At 35.1% G+C, this 22,078-nt stretch overlaps 1 protein-coding gene and 1 long non-coding RNA gene across 2 annotated transcripts; one reads left to right on the forward strand and one right to left on the reverse strand.

Moving 5' to 3' along the window:
* Positions 1-2,777: 2,777 nt before the first annotated feature.
* Positions 2,778-5,926, reverse strand: LOC108332764 (uncharacterized). Its single transcript, XM_017568070.2, has 3 exons — positions 4,879-5,926; positions 3,153-4,632; positions 2,778-3,096 (listed from the first exon to the last, which is right to left on the reverse strand). The coding sequence occupies exons 1-3, from the start codon at positions 5,924-5,926 to the stop codon at positions 2,778-2,780; spliced, it is 2,847 nt and encodes a 948-aa protein (XP_017423559.1).
* Positions 5,927-13,422: 7,496 nt separating this feature from the next.
* Positions 13,423-15,704, forward strand: LOC128194804 (uncharacterized). Its single transcript, XR_008246186.1, has 5 exons — positions 13,423-13,992; positions 14,617-14,665; positions 14,846-14,924; positions 15,074-15,294; positions 15,442-15,704. It is a non-coding gene; the product is annotated as an uncharacterized LOC128194804 (long non-coding RNA).
* The last annotated feature ends 6,374 nt before the right edge of the window (positions 15,705-22,078 follow it).

Here is a 22,078-nt window from a genome sequence, read left to right on the forward strand (position 1 = left end):
TATGACGGACGTCATTTACCACTTGAGTCAGTGAATGAACTGACTCTCGGAAGTTCAGATCAATACTCAACGAATAATTTAAGTACAGAGGCTCTAGACCGGATCCAAATGGAGAAAGACCCCTCAAAACGATTAAAGAACTATACTTAGAATGATTCGATTACCGAAAACCAACTGTCAGTCAATGACCGAACACGGTAAAAGGATTTACTGAATTTGAAGAACGCTATTTTCCACAAGTTTAACAATTAAAAACGAATACGAGCATTCGGTATAAGACCGAGCGCCACTCATGACGAACGCTTTGGGTCGAACCCATCACTGATTTGAACTCGTGCTAAAATATTAATATTTATAAATATAATACGGGATGGTGAAGAGAGGATTGAAGAATGACTAAGTGTCCAGATACATGTTTACAAGTTTCTCAATTCCTCACATAGCACTCAGGCAACCTACGTTTGGCCGAACGCTCAAACGTAGAACTATTATAAAAGGGCGTTCGTTCTCAACTAGAATTCTTTCCAAATGAAAGAATTCAATTTCGAAGAAGTTTACTAGTAATCACCGAACGGTCAAGGACCGTTCAATGACGAACGTTCATTATCATAGGGAATTTATTTTCAAAGTTTCATTTACATTAAACTCATTTCTAAATCATAAAATTTCATATCTTCAAATACTCCTATCATAGTACATTTCATAATTCTCATGCATCAGCTCATAATCACAACCATATACTAAAAATCAAATATCACAAATTCATGCTTCATAACACTCAAAGAACGTCCATACAGTACAATACAAACATACAAATTAAATTGAATAAGCTTCCCTTACCTCTTAAAGGTGGTCGAACTTTCTCAGATATGAGTTAGGGTTCTCCTACTGACAGAGGTCTCAACGTTCTACCACGTTTTCTACCAGCTATAACCAACATAGACCAGAAAATTACTCAGGAAGATAGATTCAACTCAGGCAACCCAGAACCTGGATTTGCATGTTACGGAAAAAGGCACGAATGGAGGAAGGATGGACTTACCAGTTCAGAATCATAAAATGATCGGTTCCAACGATCGTCCTCTACGCCATGAGTGCAGAACTAGTGCCTGAATGATGATCGGATAAGAAGAAGAGTGAGTTCTGGTAGAGAGAAGGGGAAGTTTCTAGAGAGAAGTAGGAGAAATGGAAAGTCAGAGTTTTGGAATGGAGAAGGTGCATGCAGAAGAAGGTGCATGCAGAAGAGTGACGCGGATTTCAGAAAGTTCAGTTTTGTTTAAAAACGAACGTCCGTTCTCCTGCTCACACCTGCATCCCACTAACTGATTTTCGGATCCTCGTTTATTGACACCTGGCGTCCGCTCAGAGGGGTTTCTAAGTGCGCTTTAATGGTTCTGAGCAGGGTTTTGGGTGTAATAAATGAGATTAGACAAGTGGGTTTGGTTGCTTAATTACGAGGTCTGACATTCCCCCTAACTACAAAATTTTCGTCCTCGAAAATTAAAACTTACCCGGAAACAGGTGAGGGTACAAGTCCTTCATGGCATCCTCCACTTCCCATGTAGAGTCACCCGTCTTTTCGTCCCACACCACTTTCACCAATTTGATCGCTTTCCTTTTGTAGTACTTGGTGCGGATGTCTTCAATGCGAACTGGCTTCATCTCTAGCGTTCGGTCTTGACGAAGACGGACGTCCTCTAGCTCCAGTATGTGCGAGGGGTCGGCTATGTACTTTCAGAGTTGGGAAACATGGAATATTGGATGAAGGTTGGACAGTTGGGGTGGCAATGACAGCTCGTACGCTACTGGTCCAATTTTCCTGGAAATTTGGTAAGGTTCGATGAACTTTGGGGACAACTTCTTTGGTCGCATGGCTCTGCCTACTCCCGTGGTCGGATTTAGCCTAAGGAAAACGTGCTCTCCAGCTTTAAACTCTAATGGCCTTCTTCTTTTATCTGCGTAGGACTTCTGCCTGCTCCTCGACGTCTTCAGCCTTTCTTGGATTAATTTCACCTTCTTAGTCGTTTGTTGGATGAGCTCAGGTCCAGTCAACAAGTTCTCTCCTTCTTGAAACCAGCAAAGTGGCGTGCGGCACTTCCGTCCGTAAAGAGCTTCGAAGGGAGCCATTCCAATGCTAGACTGGAAACTGTTGTTGTAGGTGAATTCTACTAGTGGCAAAATCTCATCCCATACGCCCATATGATCTAGGACGCACGTCCTCAATAAGTCTTCAAGCGTCTGGATGGTTCTCTCGGATTGACTGTCTGTTTGAGGGTGATACGCCGAACTCATCTGAAGTTTGCTGCCCAGTTCGCTTTGCAAGGATTGTCAAAAACGAGATGTGAATCTCATGTCTCGGTCAGAGATGATACTGGACGGCACTCCGTGTAGACGAACGATCTCCTTAATGTAGAGCTTTGCCAGGTTGGTCATAGACATCTTCAAGTTGACTGCTAGGAAGTGAGCGCTCTTCGTCAGTCGATCCACTATCACCCAAATGGAATCGTGATTCTTGACTGTGCGGGGTAAGTGGGTCACGAAGTCCATCGAGATGCTATCCCATTTCCATTCTGGAATCTCCAACTGCTGCAGTAAGCCGCCCGGCCTTTGGTGTTCCGCCTTCGCTCGTTGACAAGTCAGGCATGATGTCACAAAACGTGCGACATCACTCTTCATTCCCGGCCACCAGAAGGTTTTCCTGAGATCTTGATACATCTTAGTCATACAAGGATGTATGCTAAGACGGCTGTGATGCCCTTCCTCAAGAATTATCCGCTTCAGCTCTCCATTATTTGGAATGCACGTCCGACCCTTATAGCGTAAGAAGTCGTCGTTCCAGTGTTGAATTCTCTGGCCTGATCAGTACCGAGCGCGTTCAGAATCTTCACCAGTTCTTCATCCTCAGATTGTTTCTCCCTGATTCGGTCGAATACATCACTAGATATTCTAAGGTTACAACATCTAATGTTGTTCGATCCTAACTTGAACTGCAACCTTAGATCTCTGAAACTCTCCACCAAACTTAACTCTCTTACCATCATGGATGAGACGTGCACCACCTTTCTGCTCAAAGCGTCCGCTACTACTTCGCTTTCCCTTGGTAGAGTAACTCAAAATCGTAATCTTTTAAGAATTCCAGCCAACACCTCTACCTCATGTTTAATTCCTTCTGATCAAAGAGGTACTTGAGACTCTTATGATCATTGAAGACTTGGAACGTAGATCCGTATAGATGGTGTCTCCAAATCTTCAGGGCGAAGACGACCGCTGCTAATTCCAGGTCGTGCGTCGGATAATTCTTCTCGTGCACTTTCAATTGACGAGAAGCGTACGCAACCGCTCTCTTCTCTTGCATAAGTACACAGCCCAAACCTTGATGAGATGCATCACAATATACTTCAAAGGGTTTGGACGTGTCAGGGATGACCAATACTGGGGCGCTCGTTAACTTCTTCTTCAACTCCTGAAAGCTCGATTCACACCGATCAGTCCAAGCGAACGGGTGATCCTTGCGTGTAAGTTGCGTTAACGATGCTACTATCTTAGAAAATCCTTCGATGAAGCGCCTATAGTAGCCCGCAAGACCAACGAAACTCCGTACTTCCGTGACCGAACGCGGACTCGCCCATTCCAAAACTGCTCGTACTTTTGTCGGGTCTACAGAGATCCCTTCAGCTGACACAACGTGCCCTAAGAACTGCTCGCTCTTCATCCAAAATTCACACTTTGATAACTTGGCGTACAGTTCCTTTTCCTTCAAGACGCCAAGTACGACCCTCAAGTGTTCCTCATGTTCTTCATGGCTCTTGGAGTAGATGAGGATGTCGTCAATGAAGACCACTACGAACTTGTCCAGGTATGGCCTGAATATACGATTCATGTAATCCATGAAGATTGCCGGTGCGTTCGTCACACCGAACGGCATCACTACATACTCGTAGTGTCCGTAACGAGATCTGAAAGCAGTCTTCTGGATGTCTTCTTCCTTTACCCGAATCTGGTGGTACCCCGATCGCAGATCAATCTTCGAGAATACTATGGCCCCATTCAGTTGATCCAACAAATAATCTATCCTTGGCAGTGGATACTTGTTCTTGATGGTCAGCTTGTTTAATTGTCTGTAATCAATGCAAAACCGAGAGCTGTCATCTTTCTTCTTCACCAAAAGAACAGGTGCTCCCCAGGGTGATACGCTCGGCCTGATAAATTGCTTGTCCATCAGATCTTTAATTTTCTCCTTAAGCTCAACCAACTCAGCTGGTGACATTCGATACGGTTGGACAGAGATGGGTGCCGCCGTTGACACTAAGTCGATCGTGAACTCAACCTCGCGAATAGGAGGTAGTCCAGGTATTTCTTCTGGAAAAACTTCAGGAAATTCCTCTATTACCAATCGTCCTCCACTTAACTTATTACTGGACGATCGTTCCCAGCTCACACCTTCAAACTCTTCATCTGAATGCGTCATTATCAAAAAGCAACTGGCGCCCTCCACGATATCTTCCTTTAGTTGACCGAGCGTCACCGACAACACTTCCTCTTCTTCATCAGGGAAAACCAACTTCTTCTCACCACAATCTATCAGAATGCGATTGGTGGCTAACCAATCCATTCCTAAAATCACCTCTAACTCTTTTAGAGGTAAACAGATCAAATTGACCTTATATCTACACCCCTCGACCTCAATAGGACATCTGACGCAGATCCTAGACGTCCTAACCTCTGGGGTTGACACCACCAAGTCGAACTGCATCTCACTCTCAGTTATTCCCAATTTCTCAACACACGCCTTCGAGATGAAGGAGTGGGTCGCCCCCGAATCAAACAATACACAGCAAGATATTCCACATACTAAGCAGGTGCTGGTGATGAGTGTACCTGAACTTGCTGCTTCTGCGCCTGTTATTGCATACACTCGTCCGACTGCTTGTGCCCGACCACCTCTCCCTTGCTGGATCCTTCCAGCGTTCGATGGTCTCATGACCGCTCGTCCGCCCATATTGCACTCGCTCTCCAGATGGTCGTTTCTTCTACATCGAGTGCAATACTTTCCTCCTACCAATTGAGGGCAGACTGACTTGAAATGGGGTCCTCCACACTGAAAACATTTGATCGCCCCCTGCTGTCCAGACTGTCCAGCAACAACCATCGCCTGAGACCCACTTGACTGCGCTGGTCGAGCGTACGGCGTCCTATTCCGATTCAGATTTGTTCTTGATAGAATCGGTCCCCTGGCTACTTGTTGCTTCTTCTGTTGTTCTACTTCAGCCACATTCTTCTCTAACACCTTGGCCCTCTCGACCATTGAAGGGAATGACTTAATGCAGAGGCTGGATATCAGTACTTTTAGATCACTCCTTAATCCATTCTCGAATTTCCGGCACTGCCACTCTTCACTGGTGGCCATAGTATTGAACCTCAACAAATGCTTGAACGTGTTGGTATACTCCGACACAGACTTCCCTCCTTGTACCAGTTGAAGGAACTCAACTTCCTTGGCGTAACAAACGCTGTTTGGGAAGTATTCTTCATAGAATTTACTCCTGAAAACTGCCCAAGTGATGGGACTGTGAGCGTCCGTTAAAATAGCCTTAATGCTCGTCCACCAGTGGCTTGCTTCCCTGGTAAGCAGATACTCCGTGAATGCCAAGCGATTCTCGTCCGGGCACCTCTTGGCATCGTAAATTCTCTCCATGTCTCTCAACCACTGATCAGCCTCGTCCGATAAACCTTTCTCGTTGAACTTGGCTGGGTGGTGCTGCAGAAAACTCTCCAAGGTCCACTCCGCTTGGTGAGTAGCGTTTGAAGAAGACGCTCCCGGTGTATTCCTAGTGGTCGCTAGGATCTCCATTAACTGTCTTTGGGTTGTTTCAGAGTTTGCGCGAGTTGCTTCCAAACTCTGTAAAGCAATTGAATTTTGCTGCATCAAGGCAGCGTTCTACTGCTGTAGCCTCTCTATGACTGACTCCAACAACCTAGTGTTGTCAGACGCATCACGTTCGGTAGGTTGAGGTGGAGGAGGAGGTCTGGGTGCCATTTGTTCTCTGGAACAACAGAGAAAAACGGTCGTTAGTCATGTTCAAAGAGTTTAAAATAACTCATTAAACACACATTAAGCACACAGCAAAAACACAGTGCACTCATAACCTACAGTGTCCTTAAAAGAACAAAACTGCTCTGATACCACTAATGTAACATCCCAAAAATACAGTAAACACCATATAGTAGAATTAATTACATTTAATGATAAGTCAAATCAGTCTTAAATTAAACAAGAACACAGGTTCTGGCCGAACGGCCTTACACTAAGCGAGTTACAAAATGACGAGAAGTACATTAAGCTAACCTGACCGAACGGTTTACAAAACAAAAATACCGAACGGTTAATTCAGGAAAAAGGAAAGGCGATCGTTCTAAGACAACTCGCTAGAATAACTACTAAACAAGTAACCGAACGGTCTACTGTTCGGCCTTCACTTCCACATCAACGAGATTCTCTTCCTCTAGTATTCCTTCTTCCAGTGTCTCCTCCAGTAACGCATCACCATCTGCTCACATCCACACGGATGATCATTGCAAAGACAAGACGAACGTACAGATACAGGACAACACAAAGAAAATACAGGGTAAGCTTATTTAATTTAATTCAAGTAATAACATGCATTTCTCAACCTATCAAACACATCAAATATATTCCAATATATAATTCAATCAATTCCTGATACTAGACTGACTGTCCGGACTGTATGAATTTTGTGTAGCTACGACGTTCGTGCACTCGGTGATATAGTAACTGGAATTTTCATCAGCTACCACCCGAGGTTAGTCCGTTCCGTCCAAGTTACATTTATGAACTAGGACCTGCTGCCGTTCCCACACATGACATACTCCCCTCTACTTGAGGACAAGCACTCACGGAACATCAGGATGAACCGCCAGCTAAGCTTTGTCCACATTCATACTTTACAAATCTCAACTTTCACCCAAGAGTCGTTCCTCCCTGGAACGCTCGTTCAACATCAACAACCGTGTATTCATCTCATAAACTGTTCATCATTTATATTCTTTCAATTTAATATCATTTTCGTCATCCATTTCAAGTGCATAAAATAACGAGCGTTCAGCCCTCTTCATAACGAGGACGAACGTTAGGAACGAGACCGAGAAATCCCCCGTTCCAAAACAGAATAAAACCGATTACAGTGAACACCGTATATGACAGACGTCATTTACCACTTGAGTCAGTGAATGAACTGACTCTCGGAAGTTCAGATCAATACTCAACGAATAATTTAAGTACAGAGGCTCTAGACCGGATCCAAATGGAGACAGACCCCTCAAAACGATTAAAGAACTATACTTAGAATGATTCGATTACCAAAAACCGACTGCCAGTCAATGACCGAACACGGTAAAAGGATTTACTGAATTTGGAAGAACGCTATTTTCCACAAGTTTAACAATTAAAAACGAATACGAGCGTTCGGTATAAGACCGAGCGCCACTCATGACGAACGCTTTGGGTCGAACCCATCACTGATTTGAACTCGTGCTAAAATATTAATATTTATAAATATAATACGGGATGGTGAAGAGAGGATTGAAGAATGACTAAGTGTCCAGATACATGTTTACAAGTTTCTCAATTCCTCACATAGCACTCAGGCAACCTACGTTTGGCCGAACGCTCAAACGTAGAACTATTATAAAAGGGCGTTCGTTCTCAACTAGAATTCTTTCCAAATGAAAGAATTCAATTTCGAAGAAGTTTACTAGTAATCACCGAACGGTCAAGGACCGTTCAATGACGAACGTTCATTATCATAGGGAATTTATTTTCAAAGTTTCATTTACATTAAACTCATTTCTAAATCATAAAATTTCATATCTTCAAATACTCCTATCATAGTACATTTCATAATTCTCATGCATCAGCTCATAATCACAACCATATACTAAAAATCAAATATCACAAATTCATGCTTCATAACACTCAAAGAACGTCCATACAGTACAATACAAACATACAAATTAAATTGAATAAGCTTCCCTTACCTCTTAAAGGTGGTCGAACTTTCTCAGATATGAGTTAGGGTTCTCCTACTGACAGAGGTCTCAACGTTCTACCACGTTTTCTACCAGCTATAACCAACATAGACCAGAAAATTACTCAGGAAGATAGATTCAACTCAGGCAACCCAGAACCTGGATTTGCATGTTACGGAAAAAGGCACGAATGGAGGAAGGATGGACTTACCAGTTCAGAATCTTAAAATGATCGGTTCCAACGATCGTCCTCTACGCCGTGAGTGCAGAACTAGTGCCTGAATGATGATCGGATAAGAAGAAGAGTGAGTTCTGGTAGAGAGAAGGGGAAGTTTCTAGAGAGAAGTAGGAGAAATGGAAAGTCAGAGTTTTGGAATGGAGAAGGTGCATGCAGAAGAGTGACGCGGATTTCAGAAAGTTCAGTTTTGTTTAAAAACGAACGTTCGTTCTCCTGCTGACACCTGCATCCCACTAACTGATTTTCGGATCCTCGTTTATTGACACATGGCGTCCGTTCAGAGGGGTTTCTAAGTGCGCTTTAATGGTTCTGAACAGGATTTTGGGTGTAATAAATGAGATTAGACAGGTGGGTTTGGTTGCTTAATTACGAGGTCTGACAGGTAAAGTTTTACATTACACGTATATTTATATATTTTTCCTTAGGTTCTCAGAAATATTAATGGAAAAATAGAAACTAAATTAAGAACGTAAAAAATACTACAATAATTCAAATTATGTTAGGTGCATCAAGTTCAAAAATAAAAGGTAGCACCTAGTTTAATAGTTGTTGAGTTACACTTTTAATCAGATGCACCACCAGTTTAATAAAATAAAGGTCCAATGAGATTTAATAATCCAAGCTATTAATAATTCAATTATTATTTCATTTAGATAGTTATTGCCTCAATTGATTAAGATGAGCCAACTTAAGGTGATACGTAGTCTTCTTTGTTAAACAATTATAATAAAATTTACCTTTTGTATATGAAAATTTTAAATACACAACCCATCAAATTTTTTCATTAAATTTTCGCTCATCTTACTTATATATGAATCTCTTTTTTAATCCTCGTAACTTTTACATACATCCATGAGAAAAAAACATACAAACAAGTATCAATAAAAATAATCTAGTCTACACAATAAAAACAAGTAAATCAAAAATATATTTTTTTATTAATATCAATAAAAAGAATCTAGTCTACACAATCTTAATGTTAAAAACTTAACTAACATTTATATATATATATATATATATATATATATATATATATATATATATATATATATATATATATATATATATATAAGTTCTGACTTACATAATCTAAAAGTAACTACTGTTATTGATTAGAATCAACTGAAAATAACATCTTGACATAAGTTAGAAAAAAAAATAGGACATCAATAGAAACAACATTATTATGTTGACTAAGAAAATCCTTACTAACGTTAGTTGAAAAATAAATATAATATAACATTAACAATAAAATAACATTAATGATGTTGGCCAAGAAAATATATATGATTAACTTTGTTTAAAAAGTAACTTTCATCGAAATTTATTAAAAACAATGTTGAGGTCATAATATTAAAAAACGATTAAACTAACAATGTCTCAACCTTAGTTGATGTTGTTCTAATCAAAGTCGAGCTATATATGAAATTCAAAGAGAAGAGATATAAATTTGAGAATATAAAAAAATTCAAATTCTTACTTTTTATTGGAATTTAAAATTTTTCATTTTAAGTAATTTAATCACTTTCAAATAATCTCAAAGTTTCAATTTCTTTTGAAACTCTTTAAAGGCATAATTCAACTTTAAAATCTTGGATAGCTGCTTAAGATTTGAGAGTCTTGGATTGTTATTGTACAAAGAGACACATAATTGAAAAAACCTTCCTTTGGATGAACTTTTTAAGTATTCTAAAAGTTCATGAAGTGTATTTACTAATCATGGATCAAGTAGAAGGTCCATTCTTGTTGAGAATTTTTGAGAGAGGTTTCGCAAATAGATATGAAATAGGAGAGATATATTTTGTATGGACAAACTTTATGCTTGTAGATCAAAATATAACATAATATCAAATACTAAATATTTACAATATGTCAATTTTGATTTTTTAAATTTAAATAATAAATATTTTTTAATTGAAAGATATTTTTAAAACTACAATATTTTCTAAAAATTAAAGTAAATAAAAAAGATATTAAGTAAATATTCTCAACCTTCTTCCTTGCTTAATATCTGCTTATTTAATTTTAAATCTTTAAATTTGATTCTTCTTCTTGTTATACTTGATTTTCTAATTTTTTTTTCTCTTATCATAACTTCATTCAATTTGATATTCTTTATTGTATTTCTTTTTTTATCATCATCATGAGTGTTCTTATATAACTGATGGATCTATTTCATATAAAGAGTTTATTTTTATCTTTTGAAAAAGTTCATTGGATTTGATTATATATGTCTCACATGAGTCTTACTCTATAATAGACATTTGACACCACTTTTAACTCAAAAACTCAAAGACAATGGATTTATGAGGTTTTTTTTTATCTTATATGATGTTTAACTTTGTTATCTCTGTTAAATATAGGACTTAGACTCACACTTGAATTATTCATAGTTATATCTTTCTTTAAAGATGAGTTCCTTTCAAATGATATATTTCTCCTTAAATGTATGATGACCTACTTATACCTTGTGATTATAGTTATGACATTGTTGTGTTTTTGTTGTGGTTGTTACTATTGAAGAATTTTTTTAGGGGTTTTGCAAATATTAGATATGAAATATGAGAGATGACACATATTAAATATATAAGAGATATGTTGAATGAAAAGAATTATTATTTTATTTTATTCATGTACTCTTTATATAAGAGAAAAATGTAACATAATATCAAATATTAAATATTTACAATATGTCAATCTTGATTTCCTAAATCTAAATAATAACTAATTTCTAAAACTAAAAGATATTTTTAAGGCTAAAATATTTCTTAAAAACTAATTTAAATAAAAAAAATATTAAGTAAATATTCTCAATAATTCTTGAGTAAGAATTTCACTAGAGTCAAAGAGACAAGATATAAAGGTGAAAAAAGTAGAAAAGAATTAAAGTTTGAAGTTACTAAATCTCAAGATTTAAAGGAAGAAAAGCTTAACCCTTCAACAAATCCTGAAGTAGTTACAATGTTTAAAAAAGTTCAACAATTTACTCAAAAAGGAGAAACACATTCAAGAAGTCCTCCAAATGGAAGGAGACAATATACAAGAAAGACAAAACAGAATAATGAAAAATCATTTGTTATGAGTGCAAAAAGTAAAGACACGAAAGGAAAATGTCTCAAGAACAAAGCCAATAAATCTCATTAGATAAGAAAAGGAAAAATGTGCTGACATCATGGAAGGACTTAGATACACAACGACAGTAGAAGTTCAAATAAGGAGCAAGCCAATACCGGTCTTATGATAGATGCAGACTTTGGTGTAACATCTCAGCTTAAATATTAAATGAGAAACATGAATTAATCATGCAATAAAAATCTAGGGTAAAATGGATCAAACAAGGGATAATAACTCTATATTTTTTCACTAATCTATTAAAGGGTTGGAAATACAAGGTAAGTGGAAAGAAGATCCAAAGATATTTAAGGAAGTTGTCAAAGATGATATTAAGTAGTTTGATGATATTAAAACAAGGATGATGATGAAAATAAGTCCAAGAATTCACCACAGTGAAAGGCTTGTAATTTTGCTTTTGTAATAAATCTAGATTTATTGTATAGGATTTAAGTTTTAAGTAGTTTTTGATTTATTAAAAATGTAAGAGTAAATGTTAGCAGTAATCCATCCAAGCAATACTATTAGCAGTGAGAGATACAAATCCGTGTGAGTCACAAGGATGATTTTATTCATTAGTAGTTAATGAGTTAGCAAAGTTCTAGAACCTTTTGCATTGTGCACTGTGAGTTTGTTACTCATTAGGAAACATTGTTAGAAAGATTGATTATATATATGATTGTAAGTTCTGTTATGGAAAAGGAAATAAAAAAGTATTTTCTCTTCCTCTCTCTCTTTAGGAGGTTTCTATGTCCTCAAATACAGAGAGTAAACGTTTATCTCAACATTTTGGTGCTTCACAAGACTCAGTCGGAAAAAATGGATGAGAGGCTCCATAACATGTCCCTTTGCCGTTCGTGGTCGCCGTTTGCAGCGTTCTCGTTCGTGGTAGCGCTTCGGTGGCCTGGTTCGCACTCACCGTCACACTCAGTGTCACGTTTCGTAGTCGTCGTTCGCCTTGCTCGTGGTCGCGTCTTCGCCGTCGTAATCGTCGACGTACTTGTTGTCGTAGTTCTTGTGTGGCGTCATTGTGTGGTGGTGGTGAGTAAAAAAAATTTCTTTTCAAAAGCCTCTTGGAGTTATGCTTTTAGATGTGATTCGGTTAGGTTTCCGGAACTTCTATCATTTTTTTGAATGTTTTAATAATCATTCAAAAAGCCCGTGAGCTGGTAAATTTTTTTTACTACATTAAAGAACGTGATGTGATGTGACTATTTCTTGCTTGCTTATTATATAAATGACATCTTAATTTAGGAGATGAGACGTGAAGTGGTACTTTTATTATAATATTTTATTATATTAATGGTGTCCTGATTTTATGTGTACTTTTATTATAATATATTTTTATTATATAAATGATATCCTGATTTTATAATGAAAATCGTGACCATGTGTGCTTTTATTATAAATTTATAATGTACTTTTATTATGTAAATAAAGTCCTAATTTTATAATAAAAATTATTATGCATATATGTAGGTAGTGTTTTTTTTATTATTTTAGTATGTAAAAGAAAATATTTAATTTTAAATGAGTCCTTTTGCCATTGAATTTGAATTTTTAGTGAAAAATTTTAGAGCATCATGTCTGGAAATGCATCAAATTCAACGGAAATTAATGCAACTACATTTTCTTTCACTAAGAGTAGAAGTAAAAATGCTCCAAGAAATCGATCTGATATTGAATGGAAACATGGATTTTACGTTAACCGTAATGGAAGAAAAGTGAAATGTAACTATTGCTTAAAGATTGTGAGTGGAGGTATATTTAAATTTAAACGTCATCTTGTTGGAACAAGGGAGGATTCTGAACCTTCACTAGTGGAAAATATACTTTTTATAGCTATTTTTTATACCTGTTAAAATTTATCAACTATAAAAAATAGTGTAGTGACAATTTTGTAAATATAAGAAACTTTTTTACACTAGTTATAATAAAAATAGGTATAAAATGTAGTAAGGTAGCATTATAGTAAAAAAATACAAATATTTTATACCGTATGATTTAAATAAGTATAATTTTTTTTATCCCTGTTAACCTAATAGCCGGTGTAGATTATTGTTTTACACCGGTTAATATTATAACGGGTATGAATTTTTTTTTATCAATATTTTCTCTTTTGTATTATGCAATTTCTTTCTCCTTCTCATTCTTAGTCCTTCGTTCTCCTCTCTTATCCTTCGTTTCAGTATCCATTGTAGCCACCTCGCCTCGATCCGCAACATCTCCCGCGTCCACGACGGTGACCTCAACCCTAGCCTCGCTCCTCTCTTACCTCAGCCAACTAACGGTGGCGGCGAATTCGAAAACGAAGAAGAAAGAACTCTTGTCTCGGTGTGCAGCGCCGAATCCATGGTAAGGCTGACGGAGATGGCGACGTTCTGAGTCCCGTTCTGTACCGCAACCTTGAGCGGATTTGTGAAGTTCCACAACCTCGCTAAGATTTCGCGGCCAAACAAGAATAAAAAGAGGAAGGAGGGAATGGAAGTGGAAGACGGTAGGCCGTGGGGCATAACGATTTCCGTGGTTGAGGTACAAAGACCAGTGGAACAAAGACGAACAACTAACAACCACGGCAGCAGATGTTCTCTCTTGAGGTACAAAAAATGTTCCTATTTTGCTCTTAGACTCTAATTTGGATTGCAATTGTGTTAGTTATATGGATAAGTTGTCTTTGTTTGTGTGCTAAACCAAGAAGCTGAACATAGAAATGAAAATTCTCGTGGAGAATTGAAAGAGATAAAGTCACGAAAATTTTGAGTCTATTACAGGTGTTTGAGATGACAGAGGATTATTTTAGGGTTTTATATGTTGGATTTTGAGTCTATTACAGGTGTTTAACTTTTCATGTGCTATATTATTTTTAATGATTTTGTTGACTCCAGTCTTTGAGGTTGATTTTAAGCCACTAAAAGTTTTTTTGTTGAGAAAGAAAGCATGTATTTTACATCAATATTTCCAATATGGTAAATGTTTCTTTCCAATCATGAAATTCACATTGCTTGTTAGAATTATAGTCGATAATGTACATATACATTTACCAAAGAATCATGGAGTGTTTGTGGTCTGATGATATGTGGATTCTTTTTTCTTACACGTATTGGGTTAGGGATCACTTATAACACAAATCTGCATCAATTTTAAAGTACCAAAGCTTATCAATTTTAAGTTGACTATTGACTTTTCTTCTAGGATATTACTTCTAGCTCTTTTGATTGCAGAATTGGCTTTCTTATGGAGATCTCATCTATCAGAGAATTAGCTGATATGGTAAGAATTATGAATATCTCTTGTAAATAATGATATTTGAATCTAGGGTAACCTTTTGAGTATGAGAAACAGAGCCAAGTGTATGTAACACACGTCCAGTACTTATTTTTTCTTCTGATTGATCTATATTGGATAGTCTATAATACTATGGCTCAATCTTCAGACATGATGCCCTTGCAGATGAATTAGCCATGCTAAAGCAAGTAAATGAGTTTGCTGCAAATGGTCTCAGTCCTCCAAGAAAGAATGGATTTGCCAGGTACTATTTCTTTTGAAAACAAGTTAATTTAATTTGTCAAGTCTTCCTCTTAAGTTCTCAAAAATATTTGATCTCTGAGGTACTGATGCATAGAAGATATGATGGATAACATATGTTTTCCTGGCTGCTTTTAAAATTGTATTTCCCAGGGCATCCTCCATGTCACCAAATGCAAGAATGACCAGAATAGCTTCACTTGAGAACATGCTGAGTATATAATCTAATTCACTTGTTGCAATACCTTCTAAACTTTCTGAGGCAGAAGAACGAGAAAGAGCCACTCTAATCGTGGACGCTGGAATCAATTGCGTTCATTGGGAGAAGCGAAGAATTTGCTTCAATATATGTTTAATTCTGCTGCACATGCTAGGTCCTTTGACCTATACCTTTTCTCTCTATAATTAATTATATTTTTTTCTTTAATTCTCTATAAATAAGATAACTAAACAATTTTCTAATTGAAACAAAGCACAATTGTGATATTGTATACTGTTATGAATTTGTGTGTTGACAATAGGTGCCAACTCTGGGAGAAGGACATGGAGATAAGGGAAGTGAAAGATCAAATAAAAGAACTTGTTGGTCTCTTACGCCAAAGTGAGATGAAGAGAAAATAAGTTGAGAAGGAACTAAAAGTGAGAGAACAAGCTAATGGAAGCACACTGGCTACACCACCTTCCGTAAGAATATTGTTACTGAGTTATCTGCTAATTACATTTACTAAAAACTTTAATTAATAAGATTGTAATTCAACTTACTTCCTCATAAGGTAATTTCTTCTTTTTGATGGACGTATTCATCGCATCAATTTTGTTATATTTGGTATAGCTAGTTATAGATTCCAAGTACCATAGTTAAAGATTCCAAAGTAAAAAGTTTGTCCTAATTATTTAGTTAAAAGTTTTGAAATTTTGACAGGAAATTTTATTTGGTCCAGAGGGATATTGAAAAAGGAAAATTAATTACTGCATTAAGCTTTTGCAAGCCAATCAAAATTTATATATTTTTTTATCAAACACCAGACATGCCATCAATCTAATTTATATAATAAAAAATTGATATCCCTTGTAATTAAAAATAGTAAAACCATGAATTTTATTCTTTAATTTATGTTAAATGTAAGAATCTGCCTCATATTTAAATTTTCATCCGTTATATTATGATTTAACCAATTACATACTTGTTGAGTTGTCTGCTACACTGGCTACACCTTCGGTAAAAGTATATAAAACTAATTGTTGAGTTGTCTGCTAACTAAGCCTATAATTAAGGAACAGAGGTACTTGAACTCCTACATTTTTGTGCTTAGTTATAATTCTTTGTTTTCTTTCGTTTTTTCTCTAACGAACTTCTTTATCAACATTTTAAGAGAGAGAAATAAGAAAAATAGCTAAAATTAACTTTTTTTTTACAAATTAAATTTATTTTATTTATAAATTAATTTTTAAAACATTTTTTCATATAAGCCTCTTTTTCTCATCACTTTTTTTTTTTGTATCTTAGAAGTATTTATGGATCAAATAGTAAAAAAGTTATCTTTGTAATATTGTGGAGCTTTGTGCAATAAGTTTTATCAAAACTCATGGATTTTATTAAGGTTTTAGAGAAAATCTCTACAGGGAAAATTTATTCATGTAATAATAGATCATATATTCTAACTGTTATTTTGTTCCCCTTGACGTGCTCATGAATTTCTTGGCTTTCATGTAGGTTATCCAGAGAATGATATACGTGCTGAATTTTTTTATGATTATAGAAGAAAAGAGTTAGGCTTTGCCACATATCAGGTGATATGTTTTAGGATCAGTCCTATTCATGTGGCTTAGTATTTTTCGCACCACAAGAATTATCTTAGACACATGCATTGGAAATAATAGAGCACTAGGTGCAGGTAAATTAATGGTGACCATTCTTTTTTAAATTTGTCTTCAGTTAAAACTTCTTGCAAACCACTGTCAAACCTGTGGTCTCAAAAAATTGTATAGTCCAATATTCTTTAAACGAATACATAACTGACCTTTCAACTTTTCAATTTTGCTATATTTTGTGCTAATTATTAGTTATATATAATTTGAACATTATTATCCAAAAAAGTTTAGTATGGTATTGATCTGACATCCATCGTTTCTTTCAACAGAGTAATATAATTGGTTGTTGAAGTAATGTATATGCCTGCCAGTCTTCAATAATGTTGTCCAAATCTTGGAAATTTTGCCATAATTTTTCACATATGGATGATCTTGGAGGTATGTTGCAATGTAATGTTTGGACAAAGGTACCCAAATAATGAAAAACGAAGATGTCGCTTGCTTGAAGACAATCGTAGATTCTGGACCGACAAACTATCTTGGAAAATAGTCTGTTCATACTAACAGTACAAGTACAAGACACAAGAGAAAGAATTTTTTGTGTGTGAAGTCTTGGGAAGCTTATTGTGTATGTTATTCTTTATTGCAAGCTCTTACGGTCCTATGGTGTTTAAGAAAATTGATTTTTGTATATAGGTTCTATGTTGTAGCATTTTTCACATAACAGGAGGAAACTCTTGTGTAGTTTTTTAGTTCTCTAGTACTGGACGTGTGTTATTTTATTATTTAGTAGTTTATGATATGTTTTCTTAGTTATTTAATTGATTATGGTCACTGTTACTTTATAATTTTATATTATTTTGATAATATTTGTAGAAAACGTATAAAAGTAATAAAAAATGTCTCATTTTTTATACCTATTTTAATTTTGACAGGTATAACAGTAAGTCTTTTTATGTGAGATTTTCTATACCTGATCTACAAACATTAGGTGTGAAAACCATTCTTTCATACCTACTCTCAAACCGGTACAGAAAAACAAATACTTTATACTCTCACTTCTATACCAGTTCAAAAACAGGTATAAAAAGTCGTTTTTAACAAGTATAAAAAGCTTTTTTTGGCATAATGCTTGTGTTTCTATTTCGGATGAACTAAAAAATTTGATGATAAAAATAGTTGTTGAAGCCAAGAATGCATCATTAAAGAAAAGAAAGATAAATATCGGTGAAGACGAGGAAAAAGTGAGAGTCTTGAAAGATGACACAAGGTATTCTATTTTAAAGGAAAACAAAAAGTTGCTGCTACTAGCAAGGGTGGAGTCCAAGCAACTATAAATCAAATTATGAAAAAAGGATACCAAGAAGTTGATGCTTAGGTGGCTGATTTCTTTTACACTAGTACCATTCCTTTTAATGTAATTAAAAAGGCAGGATTTTCAAAGATGTGTGAAAAGATTGGTAAGTATGGAATTTGATACAAACCACCATCATATCATGACATTATAGAAAAATTGTTGAAACAAGCTGTGAATAAAACAGATGAAATCGTTGAGGATTATAAGGAGGAGTAGAAGAGAATTCAATGTACAATTATGTCTCATGGTTGGACAGATAGAAAAAGACGTTCTATTTGCAACTTCTTGGTGAATAGTCCTAAAGGGACGCTTTTTCTTTATTTACTTGACACTTTAGACATATCAAAAACAACTGATAAAATTTTCAAAATATTAGATGATGTTGTTGAGTTTGTTGAAGAAGAAAATGTTGTTCAAGTTGTCACTGATAATGCTGCAAATTTCAAGGCAGCTAGAGAGTTGTTGATGCAAAAGAGGGAAAGATTGTATTGGACTCCATGCGCAACACATTGCATTGATTTGATATTTGAAGATTTTGAAAAAAATTTAAAGGTCCATGAATTGACAATTAAGAAGGGAAGAAAGATTACCACTTACATTTACGAAAGATCAATGTTGATTTCCTTGTTGAAAAAGTTCACTAAAGGTAGAGACTTGATAAAACCGAGTGTTAGATTTGGCACAACTTATTTAACTCTCGCTTGTCTTCATGAATTGAAGGCATCATTGTTGGCCATGTTTAGCTCTAAAGAGTGGAAGACAAGCAAATTTAGAACTTCACAAGAGGGAAGAAAAGTAGAATATGTGGTATTAGATAACTAATTTTGGAAGAATGTCTCCACATGCCTCAAAGTTGTTGTTCCTATTATGGTGGTCTTAAGATTAGTGGACTCAGATGTAAAACCCACAATGGGTTTCATTTATGAAGAGATGAATTGTGCAAAAGAGAAGATTAGATCTAACTTTAACAATATTAAAAAGAGGTAAATTTTCAAACTTTTACTCATTCAATGTTTAATTACTTATGTGTGAAATTATTTATGATATAGCATAATTGATGTAGTTATGAAGAAGTTTGGAGAATAATTGATGTTCGATGGGATAATCAACTTCATAGGCCTTTGCATGTAGTTGCCTATTTTCTGAACCCCAATTTTCACCTAACTTTAGATGTGATGATGATGGAGAGGTGAAAGAAGGATTGTATATTTGCATGAGAAGATTGATACCAGATATGGCAGAAAGAAGAAAAATACATTTACAAATTGTTGAATTTCATTACGCTAGAGGACTTTTTGGAATGGAAGATGCAAAGGAGTGTAGGAAATAGTTAAATCCTGGGGAATGGTGGGACATGTTTGGTGATGGAACTCTGGAGTTGAAGAGATTTGCTATTTGAATTCTAAACTTGACTTGTAATTCTTCTGGATGTGAGCGTAATTGGAGCTCATTTGAAATGGTAATTTAAATTATTTTTAATTTATAAATTTCTTTATTATGTTTATATCTTCACTAAAAATATTATATTCCATTTTAGGTTCATATAAAGAGAAGGAATCGTTTGCATCAAAAAAATATGAATAATTTAGTTTATGTGATGTATAACTCTAAGTTGAAAAGTAGACAAATTTGAAAAACTGTAGCTCTTCCATTTGATGACATTGAATCAGATGATGAATAGATAACTGAAGAGGCAGATGATGTTGTTGAGATTGATCAAGTTGAAGATGAAAATGATGGTGAAAATGTTCAGTTAAATGGAGCAACAACAAATCCTACTCTAGATGCTCTTGATCTTGATAACATAACATTTGGGGACAATGAGGATGCACAACATTCATCAGAGGAAGAGTTAGATGAGGATGATGATGGAGATAATGATGCCATTATTAGAGGATTAGAGCATAGATACTTTGACATTTCAATTTATGTTTTATATTATATTTCTATGAACAATATTTCTATGAACTTATGTATTTGAATTTATATAATTTTGTTATCTTATTTGAATTATGATGTTATTTATATTTTTTTTTCTTACGAGTTTATAAGTCGAGTTTACTAGACTCTCACGAGTTTACGTAAATTCTTGAGTTTGACAACCTTGATCATCACCACACATATCCACAACAATATCATCATCTGAATAAAACACGGTAATATTCATAAACGGACACACAGTCCATTTAAATCAATCACAAATAGTCGAATAGGAAAACAAATCCAACATACAAACTTGACACTCAAAGGTGGTGCTTAGCGCCAAACCTTTCGTAAAAGGTGGCACTCAGCAATAGCCATGGCGCTTAATGTCTTAGAGCTAAAATGCTCCAGACTTGCAATACAAAAATGACACTCAATGGCATCATGGTGCTGCTCAGCGTCAAACCATTTTAAAAAGTGGATGCCAATAGTACTTTCTAGAGCTCAACATCTTGGAGCTAAAATGTTCCCAAACAAAGCTGACACTCAGCACTAGCATAGCACCACTCAACATTATATCAATTGACAACAAATAGGTTTTGTGATTTTAAATGAACTTGAATCTTATCAATTGCTAAAATTGGTACACATTTCTTAGTGAGTTACTTCAAAACAATTTTTACACATTAAAACTTATATCAATTTGCTGAATTGCTCATATCCTAAGTTATCTCAGTTACACAACCCATGCAACAATCAAACACGAATAATTCCTCAAAATCCGTACAATTCAATTTAAGCATACACACCAATCAGATTCAATCAACATGCAAAAATATCATATTTATCAAACTCACACACACTAAAGCAATTAACTTCCCTTACCTTGAAAAAGTTGCTAAACTAACCCTAAAGATCCAAAACGCCTCCTAACTGACATATTATTCCTTTTCTACACCTAGAGACAACATCAAAGTGATATGATCATACCAACAAAAACATTTATCAACAAAGATTCAAGAAATACAATACAAGAACATATATGAGTAGGAAAAACCTCGCATACAACCAGAAGAAACAAAGAAGATGAGGAAAAAGGAGTTGAAAATTAGCTTATGTGAATGGAGAAACTAATTGGTCCAAATTGAAGAACTCACCATAAGGATTAATCTTACTGTCTCAGTTCTTCAATTGGACGAGTAGAGAGGAAGAAATCTCAAAAAGAAGTTAGAGAACTTTTGAAAAGTGATTTTTAGAAATAATGTGTTTTGAAATAATGAAATTGGTTCATAACAAAATTTATACCAACTATAAACAACATTTTTTTATTTGCGAAATACCACCTTAGGACTTTTTGTAATGAAAATAAAAAGAATAAAGAAGATAAAAGATTATGTATGTTATCTACCACCTTGAATACAAGAGAAATAACCAAGTTACCGCTAACTCGTAACTAAAGTTCTATGAAAATTAAATTGTATCAAAACTTGTAGAAAAAGAGTTCTAATAAAGAGTATAACTTTTTTTAATATCAATTTTATGGACACATCTTTTCTTAGCTTTCTTTTTTAACATATTTATAGCTTCTGAGAGAATACAAATACATTATTTAATCTTTAACATTTCTCTCTTTTGAACAAAATCATATTCATTAAGAGAAACAATCTTATTAGAAAAAAAAACTAATTCTATCAGCAAATATTTTGAATATTATTTAAATATAAGATTCTCTAAATAATAGATCTAAAATTACAAACATCATTACCAATTATATTCCAACAAAAATGATAAAACAAAAGTCCCATACCCATATAGAATAACTATCAATATTAAGATTGAACACAACTTGTTTAATTTCTTCGATGAAAACACTTAGTTAATTCTATTATCCATAAAGAGGACGAATTAGATCATAAATAAATTTGGATGTGTGCTTTGAATGGTTCTACATAAAGGTTCTTATAAAAACGTGACTTTCTATTTTAATAGAGTCATGTATTGAAATTGAAAATACTCTTAAATTGAAATCAAACTTAAAAAGTAAGGACAAAACAATGTTTTGAAAA

Source organism: Vigna angularis, chromosome 11 (genome assembly GCF_016808095.1).
Source record: "Vigna angularis cultivar LongXiaoDou No.4 chromosome 11, ASM1680809v1, whole genome shotgun sequence".
Taxonomy (NCBI): Eukaryota; Viridiplantae; Streptophyta; class Magnoliopsida; order Fabales; family Fabaceae; genus Vigna; species Vigna angularis.

Bases quoted from the DNA above. Each gene is read 5' to 3' on its own strand.
- LOC108332764 (XM_017568070.2), bottom strand. From the start codon at position 5,926: ATGCAGCAAAATTCAATTGCTTTACAGAGTTTGGAAGCAACTCGCGCA. The intron at 4,633-4,878 runs GTACACTCATCA...TACCTCTAAAAG, and splicing joins CGCAGAAGCAGCAAGTTCAG to AGTTAGAGGTGATTTTAGGA. The intron at 3,097-3,152 runs GTAGAGGTGTTG...TACTCTACCAAG, and splicing joins CAGAAGGAATTAAACATGAG to GGAAAGCGAAGTAGTAGCGG.